General features: G+C 43.0%; 1 protein-coding gene across 1 annotated transcript in view; it reads left to right on the top strand.

Annotated features, from left to right (window-relative positions):
- Positions 1–18,760, top strand: part of smyd3 (SET and MYND domain containing 3) — a 193,234-nt gene that overhangs the window by 116,667 nt on the left and 57,807 nt on the right. Inside the window, exon 6 of the mRNA XM_036962694.1 lies at positions 2,347–2,414. Coding sequence (XP_036818589.1) covers positions 2,347–2,414 — 68 coding nt within the window. The remainder of the gene's footprint in view (positions 1–2,346; positions 2,415–18,760) is intronic.

Below are 18,760 nucleotides of genomic sequence, written 5' to 3'. Positions count from 1 at the left end.
TGTTTTCTATGTCTGGTCTCCCCACCTTTTCAAATGTATTTTCTATGTCTGGTCTCCCCCCTTTTCAAATGTATTTTCTATGTCTGGTCTCCCCCTTTTCAAATGTGTTTTCTCTCAGTCTGGTCTCCCCCCTTTTCAAATGTGTTTTCTCTCAGTCTGGTCTCCCCCCTTTTCAAATGTATTTTCTCTCAGTCTGGTCTCCCCCCTTTTCAAATGTGTTTTCTCTCAGTCTGGTCTCCCCCCCTTTTCAAATGTATTTTCTCTCAGTCTGGTCTCCCACCTTTTCAAATGTGTTTTCTCTCAGTCTGGTCTCCCCCCTTTTCAAATGTGTTTTCTCTCAGTCTGGTCTCCCCCCTTTTCAAATGTGTTTTCTATGTCTGGTCTCCCCACCTTTTCAAATGTATTTTCTATGTCTGGTCTCCCCCCTTTTCAAATGTATTTTCTATGTCTGGTCTCCCCCTTTTCAAATGTGTTTTCTCTCAGTCTGGTCTCCCCCCTTTTCAAATGTGTTTTCTCTCAGTCTGGTCTCCCCCCTTTTCAAATGTATTTTCTCTCAGTCTGGTCTCCCCCCTTTTCAAATGTGTTTTCTCTCAGTCTGGTCTCCCCCCCTTTTCAAATGTATTTTCTCTCAGTCTGGTCTCCCACCTTTTCAAATGTGTTTTCTCTCAGTCTGGTCTCCCCCCTTTTCAAATGTGTTTTCTCTCAGTCTGGTCTCCCCCCTTTTCAAATGTGTTTTCTCTCAGTCTGGTCTCCCCCCTTTTCAAGTCTATTTTCTCTATGTCTGGTCTCCCCACCTTTTCAAGTCTATTTTCTCTATGTCTGGTCTCCCCCTTTTCAAATGTATTTTCTATGTCTGTTCTCCCCCCTTTTCAAATGTATTTTCTATGTCTGGTCTCCCCCCTTATCAAATGTATTTTCTATGTCTGGTCTCCCCACCTTCTCAAGTCTATGTTCTCTATGTCTGGTCTCTCCACCTTTTCAAGTCTATTTTCTCTCAGTCTGGTCTCTCCACCTTTTCAAGTCTATTTTCTCTCAGTCTGGTCTCCCCACCTTTTCAAGTCTATTTTCTCTCAGTCTGGTCTCCCCACCTTTTCAAGTCTATTTTTTCTCAGTCTGGTCTCCCCCCTTTTCAAATGTGTTTTCTCTCAGTCTGGTCTCCCCCCTTTTCAAATGTGTTTTCTCTCAGTCTGGTCTCCCACCTTTTCAAATGTGTTTTCTCTCAGTCTGGTCTCCCACCTTTTCAAATGTGTTTTCTCTCAGTCTGGTCTCCCACCTTTTCAAATGTGTTTTCTCTCAGTCTGGTCTCCCCCCTTTTCAAATGTGTTTTCTCTCAGTCTGGTCTCCCCCCTTTTCAAATGTGTTTTCTCTCAGTCTGGTCTCCCCCCTTTTAAAATGTGTTTTCTCTCAGTCTGGTCTCTCCCCTTTTCAAGTCTATTTTCTCTCAGTCTGGTCTCCCCACCTTTTCAAATGTCTTTTCTTTGAAACAGTGTTTCAAACAGCTCAGTATGTAGATCAACATTGTGTCTGTGTCTTTAGGCTTTGAAAATACTTGCCTTTGTTACTGATATTAGGACTCAGGAACTTCAGTACAGCATGTTACTGATATTAGGACTCAGGAACTTCAGTACAGCATGTTGCTGGCAGTATCAAGCACCGTGTCTGTGAGTCTCTCTAAAGTTTGAAGTCGACATTCTTCCCTCTTCTCTCTTTTGCGCTTGTTCTTTCTCTCACACGAATACACACACACAATTTGAAACACAGAACTGGTTCGGATAGACAGGAAACAGATAGTGAGTTAGACAAGAACCAGACCTGAAGGAATGACAGAGGAGGAATATACGTTCATATCCATAGATGGACAGCAGACACACATGAACAGGATATGTTTCTGGGTGACACACACACACACACACACACACTTCGTATTTGAGTCTCTAAAGACACAAGCAGACATACTCCCCTCCGCTCCTTCACTCTTGTCTGTCTCCGGACGGCAGCAGTGTGTCTTCATTATAAACTCACTGACACACTCTTTAAACAATCTCTCCCGGAGCCATTTTCTCCTTATTTGGCAGACAGCATGAAGAGAGAGAGATTGGACACTACCTGCAGACATTTCTATATTTCTTCTATTACCTCCATCTGTTCTGTCTTTGATCTACATATCCTATTTCTGTTATGAGGGATGACAGCCAGGCAGCGCCTAGTCTCGTTTTATTGCAGTGGGATCATTTCAATCGGGTTTCTTTCTTTATTTAAAACAAATCTGTGGCCGTGGGAGTGTTGTCAGTATCTGAACCGTGGTGTAGGCATGTGACTAATTTGTTCCGTGTTCTTTTTCTGCAGCTAACATGTAATTGTTTCACCGTCAGCGACGGGGAGCTACAAGAGATCGGAGTGGGACTCTACCCCAGGTAAGACAGACACACACACACTCACACAGCAACATACAGTGCTTCCTGACAAAGCCATGTAATTACCAGAGAGCAGTGTTTAGTGGTTAGATCCTGACGTGTTAGGGCCTATCATTGGCTCTTAATGGGGGAGGCATCACCATTAACCCCTTACACTTGTGGGAATTGGCCTATATGGATGGGGAGCTAAATTGAATTCTTATTGAATTCTTGCAGAACACATGTGAAATGCATATGCATAACCATGGTAGCAGTTGAAAGGGAACAGTTTGGAGATAATGGGAAACATATTAGAGTAAAGGTGAGGGCACAACAGTTCACCTGACACAAGACTGAATCCAAACATTACACTGTTGATTTTATATGCATTTGACATTTACTGTACTTTTCGCCACATTTGTGGATAACAAAATCTGAAAATACTCTGGATACATTCAGGAACAGGATAATAATATTCTTGGGGTAGGTGCAACATAAGACAAAAAAAACGAGAGGTTTAAACGGGTGTTTCCAAGGGGCTACACACTTCTCCAAAGTGTGCCTGTTCCTATGTCATTTCAATGCATTTTTATGACTCAAAGAAGAGTCTTCAACTACAAGGTGCTTTTTTGAGCTCTCCTAGCTGTGCCGTGGAGGAACTAGAGCAAACACACCTTTGGTTGATTTGTTTGGAACACAACCCTTCAATCCTCTGCCTTTACACAATTACGGTTGTTGTTTACGCAATCCAAAAATGTATAAATCGCAATCTGGGTCAGGTGGGCATCATTTAAAAGCTTGTTCAATTACCTCGTCTCTAGGATGAAGACCTTATACTCAAATCTGTCTCTCCATCATCGGTCTCTCTCTTTCTCTGTCTGTCTCTCTCTTTCTGTCTGTCACCCTCTTTCGCGCTCTCCATCCCTAGACCTCTCTCTCTCTCTCTCTCTCTGCTTCGTGACTGACAACTGACCGCTCAGTGAGAGGAATGAATGGTTGTTAAATTATATGTTTTTCAGTGTTGACATGTCAGATAATTATGTAGTTCAGACACAGGCGCTAGGAAGGCGCATTCTGTCCCACGGGGAGGGAGAGAGGAAGAGGGGGAGAAGGTTGTGAGAGAAAAAAAGAGAAGTGATAGGTGTGTGTGTTATTGTCAGTGAACTAATCCATTGCGGAGGCCTAGTCCAAAAGCAAATTCATGCTTGATTCTAAAATGTGGTTGGAGGCTTCATATAGAGGGTGTGACGCAATTGCGGAGCCTGCAGAGGCATACAGAGGCCAAATCCAGCTCTGTACCACAGCGCCATTCGCCTCCCAAATGTTGTCACAATGCGGAGGGCTCTGTATAGCTCCACATTGACGTGATTGGTTGACGGTAGGTGGGGGCGGTACATCCGGTATATCAGGTCGCTAATGACCTGTGGAGCTTCTCAGAGTAATGTTTTCTTCACAACAAGCAAACAAAGTCTGTTTTTACGTCCATTTTGAATGACAATAGTTACTCAATGTATTTGAAAAATCTTACCAGCTTTCTCCCTTTCAATAACCACTCAGCGTGAATGGGAAAAATGTCATGCTCTGATCCAGTGGAAACGTCATTAAATAGGCTTCTTATTAGTGCTTGACTTAGAGAATATTTTATGCAATGTTGCAAAATCGCTAGTGCAAGCTTCGGGGCTGAACCCAACTTAATAGTGGATACAATGTTTCAAGTTCATTGCAGACAGGCCATGTGTTTGGCTTCATGTAGGCTATTTTTACATAGTTGGCAATGGCAATAGAAGGTACTTTTTTAGGTTTGTATCATTTTCATTTAGATTTGGATAGAGTTGTCATGAACTGCATGGCAACGATTTGGAGATATGAAGACATTATTACAAAGGAAATTAAACTCTTTCACGAAAATGTGCGTGTAAAAACCATAACTGGCATGCAGATTACCATCAACTTCAGGAGAGTAATGGCAGAATCTGTGAAAGCCAGCAGGAGAGCGGGAGGACAATAGTTGGGTCAGGTTAAAAAAAAAATATTCTGGTTATCTAAATCTCTGGCGCCCTCTTGAGGCATCAAACCATAAGCTTAAAGCATCAGACATGCTAAATGAACATAAATGATTTTATTAAAACACATAGGGTGTGTCTATAAATGGAAAAAATACATGTTTAAACATTTTCGAGCAATCAATTGGTCGAAAGAACAGACGACTTTCTATCGACCAATATTTTTTTTAGTCGGGCACAGCCCTAGTGTGCTCACATGGATGCGTGCACTGTAGAATATGCTGACTTGGGCGTGGCTTATGTTTGAGTGGAGGAGAGGAGTGGTTTTCTAAAGCAGTTACACACACACACACACACACACACACACACACACACACACACACACAGGACAGCATAGTGGTATTCTGAAGCGTGGTTCAGGCTAATCCCACTGTTCAGGTCTGATGAATATGAGGGATCAGGGCTGTCGCAACGCGTCATGTTATACTGACTACACACACACACACAAACACACACTGCGTGCATACACCACAAACACACACATCGCGTACACATACACACAGATCACAGACACACACTGCATACACACACTGCGTATACACACACACACACAGAGGGTTCTGCAGGTAGTCTCTAACCCTGGTTGTATATCTGTCTAAGGCAGCTTGTCAGATGGTCTGAGAGGGTTTAGCACGGCTTAGCCAGGCCTTCCTACACTGCTAACACCTGTGTCTGTCTGTCTGTCTGTCTGTCTGTCTGTCTGTCTGTCTGTCTGTCTGTCTGTCTGTCTGTCTGTCTGTCTGTCTGTCTGTCTGTCTGTCTGTCTGTCTGTCTGTCCGTCCGTCCGTCCGTCCGTCCGTCCGTCCGTCCGTCCGTCCGTCCGTCCGTCCGTCCGTCCGTCCGTCCGTCCGTCCGTCCGTCCGTTTATTATCTAGGTCCTGTTTAATCTAGTATTCCCTGTAATGTGCTGGCATGTTACTGCTACAATGTTACTATGTTACTGTTACTTTCTACAATAACTTGGTCTTGACAAGCTGGCTTTTTTATGGCGGTTTTGGAGCAGTGGCTTCTTCCTTGCTGAGCGGCCTTTCAGGTTATGTCGATATAGGACTCGTTTTACTGTGGATATAGATACTTTTGTACCTATTTCCTCCAGCATCTTCACTTTGCTGTTCTGGGATTGATTTGCACTTTTCACACCAAAGAACATTCATCTCTAGGAGACAGAACGCATCTCCTTCCTGGGCGGTTTGACGGCTGCATGGTCCCATGGTGTTTATACTTGAGTACTATTGTTTGTACAGACGAACATGGTACCTTCAGGCATTTGGAAATTGCTCCCAAGGATGAACCAGACTTGGGGCGAAGGTTCAACTTCCAAAAGGACAATAACCCTAAGCACACAGCCAAGACTACGCAGCAGTGGCTTCGGGAGAAGTCTCTGAATGTCCTTGATTGGCCCAGCCAGAGCCCGGACTTGAACGCTTTCAAACATCTCTAATCTCTAATCCCCACATACAGGTGTGCCTAGTTTGTAGTGTCATACCCAAGAAGACTCAAGGCTGTAATAGCTGCCAAAGGTGCTTCGACATTAGTACTGAGTAAAGGGTCTGAATACTTTTGTAAATGTCATATTTCAGTTTGACATTTTTTTTATAAAGGAGCAACAATTTCTAAAAAACTGTTTTTGCTTTGTCATTATGTGGAATTGTGTGTAGATTGGGGAGGAAAATAAGGCTGTAACAAAAATGTGGAAAAAGTGGAGGGGTTTGAATACTTTACGGAGGCACTATATATATATATTTCTCTGTAATATTACTTGCCACAAACTCATTTTATGAGGTTTAGCTTGCCCAGCTAGCTAAACTTGCTACCAAGAAGCCATTTCGGGCTATCAATTCAGTTTTTTATTTATTTTATTTCACCTTTATTTAACCAGCTAGGCAAGTTCAGAACAAGTTCTCATTTACAATTGCGACCTGGCCAAGATAAAGCAAAGCAGTTCGACAGATACAACGACACAGAGTTACACATAGAGTAAAACAAACATACAGTCAATAATACAGTATAAACAAGTCTATTTACGATGCGAGCAAATGAGGTGAGAAGGGAGGTAAAGGCAAAAAAGGTCATGGTGGCAAAGTAAATACAATATAGCAAGTAAAACACTGGAATGGTAGATTTGCAGTGGAAGAATGTGCAAAGTAGAAATAAAAATAATGGGGTGCGAAGGAGCAAAATAAATAAATTAATTCAATACAGTAGGGAAAGAGGTAGTTGTTTGGGCTAAATTATAGGTGGGCTATGTACAGGTGCAGTAATCTGTGAGCTGCTCTGACAGTTGGTGCTTAAAGCTAGTGAGGGAGATAGAGTAGTAGCTAGCTTGTATAAATAACTTATCTTAGCCTGTTGGTAGGCTTTAGAAAAGCCAGCATTTACTGATTATACTGAATAAAATTCACATTCCTTTAAATCTTTTATCCAGATTTTACCAGAGATGCATATTTAGTTTATTTAAAAAAAGAAAAAAGAACAACCAGTCAGGAGGATACAGGCAGGTCAAAAGGTATGCTTAGATATGGAGAAAAATAAACACCACCTCTCAGCCAACCACATGTACTTTGTGCCCCCTCAGATTTTTGGGGTGCCCCGGTGTGTTTTGTGTTTGCTTATGAGGTCTGATAAAGTTAGCAAACCAAAAAAGTATTGAATCAGTCTTGATCTTGAGAAGGTTGGCACACACACCCACACACACATACACACCAGATCTATTGTTTCTACAGCACTGCGTTGCAACAGATAATCGGACATAGGCTGTACTATGCAGTCATTATTAGCATGTTTGATCAAGTTTAGCTAATTAATCCAGTTAATATGCTAATGCAGAATATCCATTTGAAAAGAAGTTGCGCTGTTAGATTTTTCATTGATATTCATCACATGCCTTTACATAGAACAATGCCACGGGCTTACTGACACACACACACACACACACACACACACACACACACACTGAATATGATACAAGATAAGGAGCGCTTCATAGAAAGCAGAGTAATGAACTGCTGCAGTCAAGCGATAGCTGACACCACACACTGACTAATTATCTGTGTCAAGTGCTGTTGACAATACATGTATTATCTCATTTAAAGCTAGAATCCCTAATTGAAACAATAACAAAGCGAACTCCCTGCCCCTATTTTGCTAAAAAAAAAACAACTAAGGGATGGGGCTGGAGAAATGTAACCACTCTGAAATTCATAGACGGCTCCATGGATGCGAGGACTGACCATCCATGATATCAAATGTATTAGGGATGGAACGATTCCCTGTGCAAATGTTTAAGGTATGAGTACATATGAGCCCAAACCAATCTAAAATTAAGCATGCATTGATCAGAAAACCAATCAAAACATTCCAAATCGCAGGTTCACTAATGTTTTTTACTCCTATTGTTTTATTCAGAAAATACGTATCTGTTGTGACTGAATTGATGCATCCTCCCTTTTAGTTCAGTAGCCTATTGAACTTATATGCATGTAACTGCACACCTCCATTCTCATTGACAGGGCTGTAGTGGGTTGAGAGCTTCAAGTTCCTTGGTGTCCACATCACCAACAAACTGTCATGGTCCAAACACACTAAGACAGTTGTGAAGAAGGCACGACAAAGCCTATTCCCCCTCAGGAGACTGAAACGATTTGGCATGGGTCCTCAGATCCTCAAATGTTTCTGCACCTACACCATCGAGAGCATCCTGACTGGTTGCATCACTGCCTGGTATGGCATCTGCTCGGCCTCCGACCGCAAGGCACTACAGAGGGTAGTCCGTACGGCCCAGTACATTACTATGGCCAAGCTTCCTGCCACCCAGGATCTCTATATCAGGCGGTGTCAGAGGAAGGCCCAAAAGATTGTCAGAGACTCCAGCCACCCTAGTCATAGACTGTTCTCTCTGCTACTGCACAGCAAGCGGTACTGGAGCGCCAAGTCGAGGTCCAAAAGGCTTCTTAACAGCTTCTATCCCCAAGTCATAACACTCCTGAACAGCTAATCAAAGGGCTTTACAGGCCCCTCTTTTACTCTGCTGCTACTCTCTGTTTATAATCTATGCGTAGTCAACTCTACCTACATGTACATATTACCTCAATTAACTCAACTAACTGGTTCCCCCACACATTGACTCTGTACCTGTACACCCTGTATATAGCCTCCACATTGACTCTCTACAGGTACACCCTGTATATAGCCTCCACATTGACTCTGTACCGGTACCCCCGGAATATAGCCTCCACATTGACTCTGTACCGGTACACCCTGTATATAGCCTCCACATTGACTCTGTACCGGTACCCCCTGTATATAGCCTCCATATTGACTCTGTACCGGTACACCCTGTATATAGCCTCCACATTGACTCTGTACCGGTACCCCCTGTATATAGCCTCCACATTGACTCTGTACCGTAACACCCTGTATATAGCCCCACACTGACTCTGTACCGTAACACCCTGTATATAGCCTCCACATTGACTCTGTACCGTAACACCCTGTATATAGCCTCCACATTGACTCTGTGCTGGTACACCCTCTGTATATAGCCTCCATATTGACTCTGTACCGGTACCCCCTGTATATAGCCTCCACTTTGACTCTGTACCGGTACCCCCTGTATATAGCCTCCACATTGACTCTGTACCGGTACCCCTGTATATAGCCTCCACATTGACTCTGTACCGGTACCCCCTGTATATAGCCTCCACATTGACTCTGTACCGGTACACTCTGTATATAGCCTCCATATTGACTCTGTACCGTAACACCCTGTATATAGCCTCCACATTGACTCTGTGCTGGTACACCCTCTGTATATAGCCTCCATATTGACTCTGTACCGGTACCCCCTGTATATAGCCTCCACATTGACTCTGTACCGGTACACTCTGTATATAGCCTCCACATTGACTCTGTACCGGTACCCCTGTATATAGCCTCCACATTGACTCTGTACCGGTACACTCTGTATATAGCCTCCATATTGACTCTGTACCGGTACACTCTGTATATAGCCTCCACATTGACTCTGTACCATAACACCCTGTATATAGCCTCCATATTGACTCTGTACCGGTACCCCCTGTATATAGCCTCCACATTGACTCTGTACCGGTACCCCCTGTATATAGCCTCCACATTGACTCTGTACCGGTACACTCTGTATATAGCCTCCACATTGACTCTGTACCGGTACACTCTGTATATAGCCTCCACATTGACTCTGTACCGTAACACCCTGTATATAGCCTGCATATTGACTCTGTACCGGTACACCCTTTATATAGCCTCCTCATTGACTCTGTACCAGTACCCCTTGTATATAGCCTCCACATTGACTCTGTACAGTAACACCCTGTAAATAGCCCCACACTGACTCTGTACCGGTACCCCCTGTATATAGCCCCCACATTGACTCTGTACCGTAACACCCTGTATATAGCCCCACACTGACTCTGTACCGGTGGTACCCCCTGTATATAGCCCCCACATTAACTCTGTACCGTAACACCCTGTATATAGCCTCCACATTGACTCTGTACCGTAACACCCTGTATATAGCCTCCACATTGACTCTGTACCGTAACACCCTGTATATAGCCTCCACATTGACTCTGTACCGGTACACTCTGTATATAGCCTCCACATTGACTCTGTACCGTATCACCCTGTATATAGCCTCCACATTGACTCTGTACCGTATCACCCTGTATATAGCCTCCACATTGACTCTGTACCGGTACACTCTGTATATAGCCTCCACATTGACTCTGTACCGTAACACCCTGTATATAGCCTCCACATTGACTCTGTACCGTATCACCCTGTATATAGCCTCCACATTGACTCTGTACCGGTACACTCTGTATATAGCCTCCACATTGACTCTGTACCGGTACACCCTGTATATAGCCTCACTAGTTATTTTACTGCTGCTTTTTAATTATTTGTTACTTTTATTTTATATTTTCTTCTTATCTATTTTTTACTTAACACTTATTTTTTTCTTAACTTCTTAAAGCATTGTTGGTTAGGGGGTTGTTGGTGAACATAAGTATTCCACTGTAAGGTATTTGGCGCATGTGACAAATAAAAATTGATTTGATATTTCCGAAATATTTATTTTATATACAGTTGAAGTCGGAAGTTTACATACACTTAGTTTGGAGTTATTAAAACTCTTTTTTTCAACCACTCCACAAATTTCTTGTTAACAAAATTTAGTTTTGGCAAGTCGGTTAGGACATCTACTTTATGCATGACACAAGTAATTTTTCCAACAATTCTTTACAGACAGATTGTTTCACGTATAATTCACTGTATCACAATTTCAGTGAGTCAGAAGTTTATATACACTAAGTTGGCTGTGCCTTTAAACAGCTTGGAAAATTCCAGAAAATGGTGTCATGGCTTTAGAAGCTTCTGATAGGCTAATTGACATCATTTGAGTCAATTGGAGGTGTACCTGTGGATGTATTTCAAGGACTACCTTCAAACTCAGTACCTCTTTGCTTAACATCATGGAAAAATCTAAATAAATCAGCCAAGACTTCAGAAAAACAATTGTAGACCTCCACAAGTCTGGTTCATCCTTGGGAGCAATTTCCAGGTACACAAGTATCTATATCCACAGTAAAACGAGTCCTATATCGACATAACCTGAAAGGCCGCTCAGCAAGGAAGAAGCCACTGCTCCAAAACGGCCATAAAAAAGCCAGACTACGGTTTGCAAATGCACATGGGGACAAAGATTGTTAGAAATAACAAAATTAGAATACCCACCCTAGTCACACCCTGACCTAACCAAAATAGAGAATAAAAAGGCTCTCTAAGGTCGGGGCGTGACAATAAGGTTGAAATGTAACAAAATGTGGAAAAAGTCAAGGGGTCTGAACACTTTCTTAGTGCACTGTATGAGTCACTGATGCCCAAAGTGCGGGAAGCACAGCTGTGTGTGCAAACGAGAGGCCTGTTCTGATAGGCTATTCGTAAATATTGCACCTTCAGCATTCAGATGCTTGTAAAATGGCATTCCCAATGTCAAATCATAGGCTTTACTTGTTGAGTGACAATGTAATTTGCTGGGTAATTGTTCCCAAATGCGCTGTAGAAAATGGTGTTTTACCCAGTAGCGGTGCGTGGGTTAAATAACAGGGGAGGCCAAGCCCCCGCCCCCAAAAAATCCATATTACAACCTATGTGTTGTGATAATTGCGTTGTTTGCTCTATAACCTGTTAATTCAGATGCCTTTGTTAGGCCTAAAGGCCAAGACATTAAGATAGTGGTAGAATAAATTGAACCACAACTTTATGTTTTATCACAAAACCAGATAGCAACCTCTCTCTGGTGGAGTTAACTAAACATATTGCATGTACAGTAACAGTCTGTTGCATGACCTGCAGCATGGTCGAGCAATTTAATGTTTCCCACATTTTTGGACCCCTAAACAACTATTGATTTAGAACCACAGAGAATTAACGCAAGTCGCAAAGAAAACAGGAGATGCCTCCACCATTCCAGCACCATTCCAGCACCATTTCAACATCATCAAATCACCTCTGCTTAGTCTAATAGAGTGACAACTAAAAGATACCAATAACAATTTAGTCCAATCAACGTAAGCCAAATATGATGTGGCTGTCCATGGTTCTGATTTGTGCGCGTGCGTGTGTGCGTGTGTGTGTGTGTTTGTGCGCGCGTTTCGTGCAAGTAGGAAAAACCTGTTGACTCAACTTACTTGTAGAGAAATGCCAATGCCATCCTCCTCTCTTTCATGTTGATGACACACTGTCATACAGTACACACTTTTAGTTTTTGTTGTCCTAGTCTACCTGGCTAAAATGCTTGCTCGCTAGCCTAACTTCCATTCATGGGCAACGTTAGTTAGTTAACATTAGCCTTCTACTCCTAGCTACATGTTGAACTTCCATCCTCTCAGGCCAGGGGCACAACAATGTATGAATGAATGGTTGGATCAGAATCACCGTTATAATCATTGGCCAGTACAGAGAATTAAGTAAAACCATGATTCCAAATCCCTATCTCCATCCATTGCCAATTTAGGAAAGGGGCTATTTTAGCCAGCTAGTCACCGGAGGACAACAACACAACGAGATGCAACAATTTATGTTTTTTCTGTCAATGACGTATGCTCTCAATGGGATTTGATAGGAGTGACGCCAAATCCAAACTGGCTTCCCTTGCCTTCAATGCTACGGACGGCAACAATGTCATACTCGTTTGGACCAGACAGCATCAGATAGATCCTCTTGTCCAGATGGGTTAGGGCAGTGTGGTTGAGATTGCCTCATCTGTGGACCTATTTGGGCGGTAAGCAAATTGTAGTGGGTCTAGGGTGTCAGGTAGGGTGGAGGTGATATGGTCCTTGACTAGTCTCTCAAAGCACTTCATGATGACGGAAGTGAGTGCTACGGGGCGGTAGTCGTTTAGCTCAGTTACCTTAGCTTTCTTGGGAACAGGGACAATGGTGGCCCTCTTGAAGCATGTGGGAACAGCAGACCGGGATAAGGATTGATTGAATATGTCCGTAAACACACCAGCCAGCTGGTCTGCGCATGCTCTGAGGGCGCGGCTGGGGATGCGTCTGGGCCTGCAGCCTTGCGAGGGTTAACACGTTTAAATGTTTTACTCACGTCGGCTGCAGTGAAGGAGAGTCCGCAGGTTTTGGTTGTGGGCCGTGTCAGTGGCACTGTATTGTCCTCAAAGCGGGCAAAAAAGTTATTTAGTCTGCCTGGGAGCAAGACATCCTGGTTCGTGACGGGGCTGGTTTTCTTTTTGTAATCCGTGATTGTCTGTAGACCCTGCCACATACCTCTTGTGTCTGAGCCGTTGAATTGTGACTCTACTTTATCTCTATACTGACGCTTAGCTTGTTTGATTGCCTTGCGGAGGGAATAGCTACACTGTTTGTATTCGGTCATATTTACGGTTACCTTGCCCTGGTTCAAAGCAGTGGTTCGCACTTTCAGTTTCACGCGAATGCTGCCATCAATCCACGGTTTCTGGTTTGGGAATGTTTTAATCGTTGCTATGGGAACGACATCGTCAATGCACTTTCTAATGAACTCGCTTACCGAATCAGCTTATTCGTCAATGTTGTTGTTGGAAGCAATGCGGAACATATCCCAATCCACGTGATCGAAGCAGTCTTGAGGCGTGGATTCGGATTGGTCGGACCAGCGTTGAACAGACCTGAGCACTGGAGCTTCTTGTTTTAGTTTCTGTCTGTAGGCAGGGAGCAACAAAATGGAGTCGTGGTCAGCTTTTCCGAAAGGAGGGTGGGGGAGGGCCTTGTATGCGTCGCGGAAGTTAGAATAGCAATGATCCAAGGTTTTACCAGCCCTGGTTGCTCAATCGATATGCTGATACAATTTAGGGAGTCTTGTTTTCAGATTAGCCTTGTTAAAATCCCCAGCTACAATGAATGCAGCCTCAGGATATGTGGTTTCCAGTTTGCAAAGAGTCAAATAAAGTTGGTTCAGGGCCATCGATGTGTCTGCTTGAGGGGGAATACAGTGGGGCAAAAAAGTATTTAGTCAGCCACCAATTGTGCGAGTTCTCCCACTTAAAAAGATGAGAGAGTCCTGTAATTTTCATCATAGGTACACTTCAACTATAACAGACAAAATGAGAAAAGAAAATACAGAAAATCACATTGTAGGATTTTTAATGAATTTATTTGCAAATTATGGTGGAAAATAAGTATTTGGTCACCTACAAACAAGAAAGATTTCTGGCTCTCACAGACCTGTAACTTCTTCTTTAAGAGGCGCCTCTGTCCTCCACTCGTTACCTGTATTCATGGCACCTGTTTGAACTTGTTATCAGTATAAAAGACACCTGTACACAACCTCAAACAGTCTTACTCCAAACTCCACTATGGCCAAGACCAAAGAGCTGTCAAAGGACACCAGAAACAAAATTGTAGACCTGCACCAGGCTGGGAAGACTGAATCTACAATAGGTAAGCAGCTTGGTTTGAAGAAATCAACTGTGGGAGCAATTATTAGAAAATGGAAGACATACAAGACCACTGATAATCTCCCTCGATCTGGGGCTCCACGCAAGATCTCACCCCGCCCCTCTTCTTACCAGAAAGATGTTTGTTTCTGTCGACGCGATGCGTGAAGAAACCAGCTGGCTGCACCGATTCCATTAGCGTCTCTCGAGTGAGCCATGTTTCCGTGAAGCAAAGAACTTTACAGTCTCTGATGTCTCTCTGGAATGCTACTCTTGCTCGGATTTCATCAACCTTGTTGTCAAGTGACTGGACATTGGCGAGTAGTATGCTAGGGAGTGGTGCGCGATGTGCCCGTCTCCGGAGCCTGACCAGAAGACCGCTTCGTTTGCCTCTTTTACGACGTCGTTGTTTTGGGTTGCAGGCTGGGATCCATTCAGTTGTCCTGAGGTGGAAGGAAGAACACAGGATCCGCTTCGCGAAAGTCATATTCCTGGTCGTGCTGATGTTGAGTTGACGTTGCTCTTATATTCAGTAGTTCTTCCCGACTGTATATAATGAAACCTAAGATTACCTGGGGTACCAATGTAAGAAATAACACGTAAAAAAACTAAATACTGCATAGTTTCCTAGGAACGAGTAGCGAGGCGGCCATCTCTGTTGGCGCCGGAAGTCACACTCAACGTCAACAAAACAAAGGAGATGATTGTGGACTTCAGGAAACAGCAGAGGGAGCACCCCCCTATCCACATCAATGGGACCGTAGTGGAGAGGGTAGTAAGTTTTAAGTTCCTCGGCGTACACATCACGGACAAACTGAATTGGTCCACCCACACAGACAACCTCAGGAGGCTGAAGAAATTTGGCTTGTCACCAAAAGCACTCACAAACTTCTACATATGCACAATCGAGAGCATCCTGTCGGGCTATATCACCGCCTGGTACGGCAACTGCTCCGCCCACAACCGTAAGGCTCTCCAGAGGGTAGTGAGGTCTGCACAGTGCATCACTGGGGGCAAACTACCTGCCCTCCAGGACACCTACACCACCAGATGTCACAGGAAGGCCATAAAGATCATAAAGGACAACAACCACCCGAGCCACTGCCTGTTCACCCCGCTATCATCCAGAAGGCGAGGCCAGTACAGGTGCATCAAAGCAGGGAACGAGAGACTGAAAAACAGCTTCTATTTCAAGGCCATCAGACTGTTAAACAGCCACCGCTAACATTGAGTGGCTGCTGCCAACACACTGACTCAACTCCAGCCACTTTAATAATGGGAATTGATGTCAAATATATCACTTGCCACTTTATACAATGCTACTTAATATAATGTTTACATACCCTACATTACTCATCTCATATGTATATGTATTTTTTGTACTCTATCATCTACTGCATCTTTATGTAATACATGTATCACTAGCCACTTTAAACTATGCCACTTTGTTTACATACTCATCAAATATGTACAGTGGGGCAAAAAAGTATTTAGTCAGCCACCAATTGTGCAAGTTCTCCCACTTAAAAATATGATGAAAATTACAGGCCTCTCTCATCTTTTTAAGTGGGAGAACTTGCACAATTGGTGGCTGACTAAATTATTTTTTGCCCCACTGTATATACTGTACTCGATACCATCTACTGCATCTTGCCTATGCCGTTCTGTACCATCACTCATTCATATATCTTTATGTACATATTCTTTATCCCTTTACACTTGTGTGTAAAAGGTAGTAGTTTTGGAATTGTTAGGTTAGATTACTCGTTGGGTTATTACTGCATTGTCGGAACTAGGAGCACAAGCATTTCGCTACACTCGCATTAACATCTGCTAACCATGTGTATGTGACAAATACATTTGATTTGATTTGATTTGAGATGGCCTACATGTAGAGAAACAGAGGGGCGCTGTTTCCCTCGCTCGGTTGCTTTCTCCTGTGATTCAGCCTCTAGCGATTTGAAGGATAATGATGAAACACAGAGAGACAAAAGATGTAAAAAAAAAAATGTTTTATTATTATATATTTATTTGTATTCATGGCGTACATGAATACACACCACTGGTTTTACCGGAGTTGTACAGCCTACCGGAATGGGGCCCAACTCACATCTAACTGCTGATTGGGGTTTTCAATTATTCAGATTTTTATTTAGATTGTTCAGGTTCACCAAAATAAATAGTTTTGGAAGTTTTGCTTTAAACAGTCAGTGTATTTAGTCATGTTTACATGAACAGGTTAATTTCATGAAGGACTAAAACATTAGCTTTCGAGACTGGGGTAAAATCGAAAGCTGCATTATATTAATTGGCTAAATGCCATGCTAATTTATAAATATAAATATGGACATAGTACTAGTTCAAAACATGTTCAATGTGCAAAAATGACAAGTTCATCAGTGGGTGATTTCAGATTTTAAAAAGTGAGGGGACAAATAACATACATTCTCCGCACCCCTAATCTGGTAAGAGGGGTGATAGATGTTCAGTCTGCTCAATGGCTCAGCTCAGGTGCCTACACAGACCATTGACACACACACACACACACACACACATACGCACGCACACTAACAGAGGGCCACTCAGTTTAGAGAAGACAGGTCTAGCTTAATTCTAGCTTAATTTCAGACAGGTCTATCTTAATTTCAGACAGGTCTAGTTTATTTTCAGACAGGTCTAGCTTAATTTCAGACAGGTCTAGCTTAATTTCAGACAGGTCTATCTTAATTTCAGACAGGTCTAGCTTAATTTCAGACAGGTCTAGTTTAATTTCAGACAGGTCTAGTTTAATTTCAGACATGTCTAGTTTAATTTCAGACAGGTCTATCTTAATTTCAGACAGGTCTAGTTTAATTTCAGACAGGTCTAGTTTAATTTCAGACAGGTCTAGCTCAGAGGCCCAGCTCCTGATCTCCCTTCAGCAGCAGATGTTAATTTAAAATGGAAAATGAATGTGTTCATTCAACAACAACAAAACAGTTCATCAGAATCCCATCAATTCGTTGCTCTAATCAAACCCGAATCATTTCAAACTTAGACGTATCGTTCCTGTATCGGATGCCCATGCATTCTAGATGCATAAACAAATCGTTCATGAAAGGAGAGATGTACTTCCCTAAAATGTTTTGAGGCTGTATAGTGTTTGTTTGTAGACAACGTAAATGTAAACAATGTGGAGTAAAAACAAGCTTATGTTTGGGGTTCTGATGGGGTACGACAGTTGAGCTCCGCTCATAAGTTATATTCTGCAAGAATACATTTGTAAATATTATTAATTTATACACCCGGAAATGGATGTAGCAACTAAGGATTCTAGCATCAAGATGGAGGGTCCATAAGTATCTAAAAGGACAAGTACCCCGTTTTGTCAAATGATCGAGCTTCAAAGAAAGAAAGCCCATGTTTTGATTATAATATACTGAATGGTTGGTGTAAATGATTAGGTTCGTGGTTAGAAAGGGTTAGCAGAAACATTAGAAACACCGCGGGAGAGCCTCTACACTATGTGTAATGAACCCAGGAGGAGGTGGAGTTAGTACCACTGAACAGATCAACACAGGTATAGAAACACAGACCATTACATTTCCCACAGTCCTCGTTGGTTGGTAATGGATGTTTTAGGAGAGGTGTAATGATACACACACCCTATCATTAAGTCTGTGTGTGTGTGTGTGTGTGTGTGTGTGTGTGTGTGTGTGTGTGTGTGTGTGTGTGTGTGTGTGTGTGTGTGTGTGTGTGTGTGTGTGTGTGTGTGTGTGTGTGTGTGTGTGTGTGTGTGTGTGTGTGTGTGTGTGTGTGTGTGTGTGTGTGCCTGCATTAGTGTGTGAGTGTATAGATTCACAAAAGACCAAACAGAGACGTAAGAGCATCCAAGTGTTGTTTAGACGTAAACACGGATGCCTAATGTCAACACTGGCCAGACGCAGAGAGGAAGGCATTGGCAGACGGAAGTGCTACCCAAACCTTCAACTAGGGGACCACCTGACAGTCGAAACACTGATCTAGCTAATCAAGGGCTTTGTGATGAGGTCATCAGCGTGTTCGTGCAGGGCTTGAACAAAAAGTGTGCGCTGTCTGGTGGACCTCTGCGACGGGGTTGAGGAGCAATGACACAGACCAGTCAAAACGGATCATCGTGACACATCACTCACGCCTCATCGCTGTCTGTCACTTCATTGTCACCTTGTCATTTCTTGTTACATCACCGTGGTGTGATTGGGTGTGTGTGGGGTGCAGGCTATTTGGGTGACTTTCAAAGCTCTTTGTTCCAGTTTCTCTGAACAGTAACCATAAGAACATCTTGAAGAGAGGAGAGAGGAGAGGACGGG

The sequence above is a fragment of the Oncorhynchus mykiss genome, chromosome 25 (genome assembly GCF_013265735.2).
Source record: "Oncorhynchus mykiss isolate Arlee chromosome 25, USDA_OmykA_1.1, whole genome shotgun sequence".
Taxonomy (NCBI): domain Eukaryota; kingdom Metazoa; phylum Chordata; class Actinopteri; order Salmoniformes; family Salmonidae; genus Oncorhynchus; species Oncorhynchus mykiss.
This window is presented reverse-complemented; position numbering and strand designations above follow the sequence as displayed.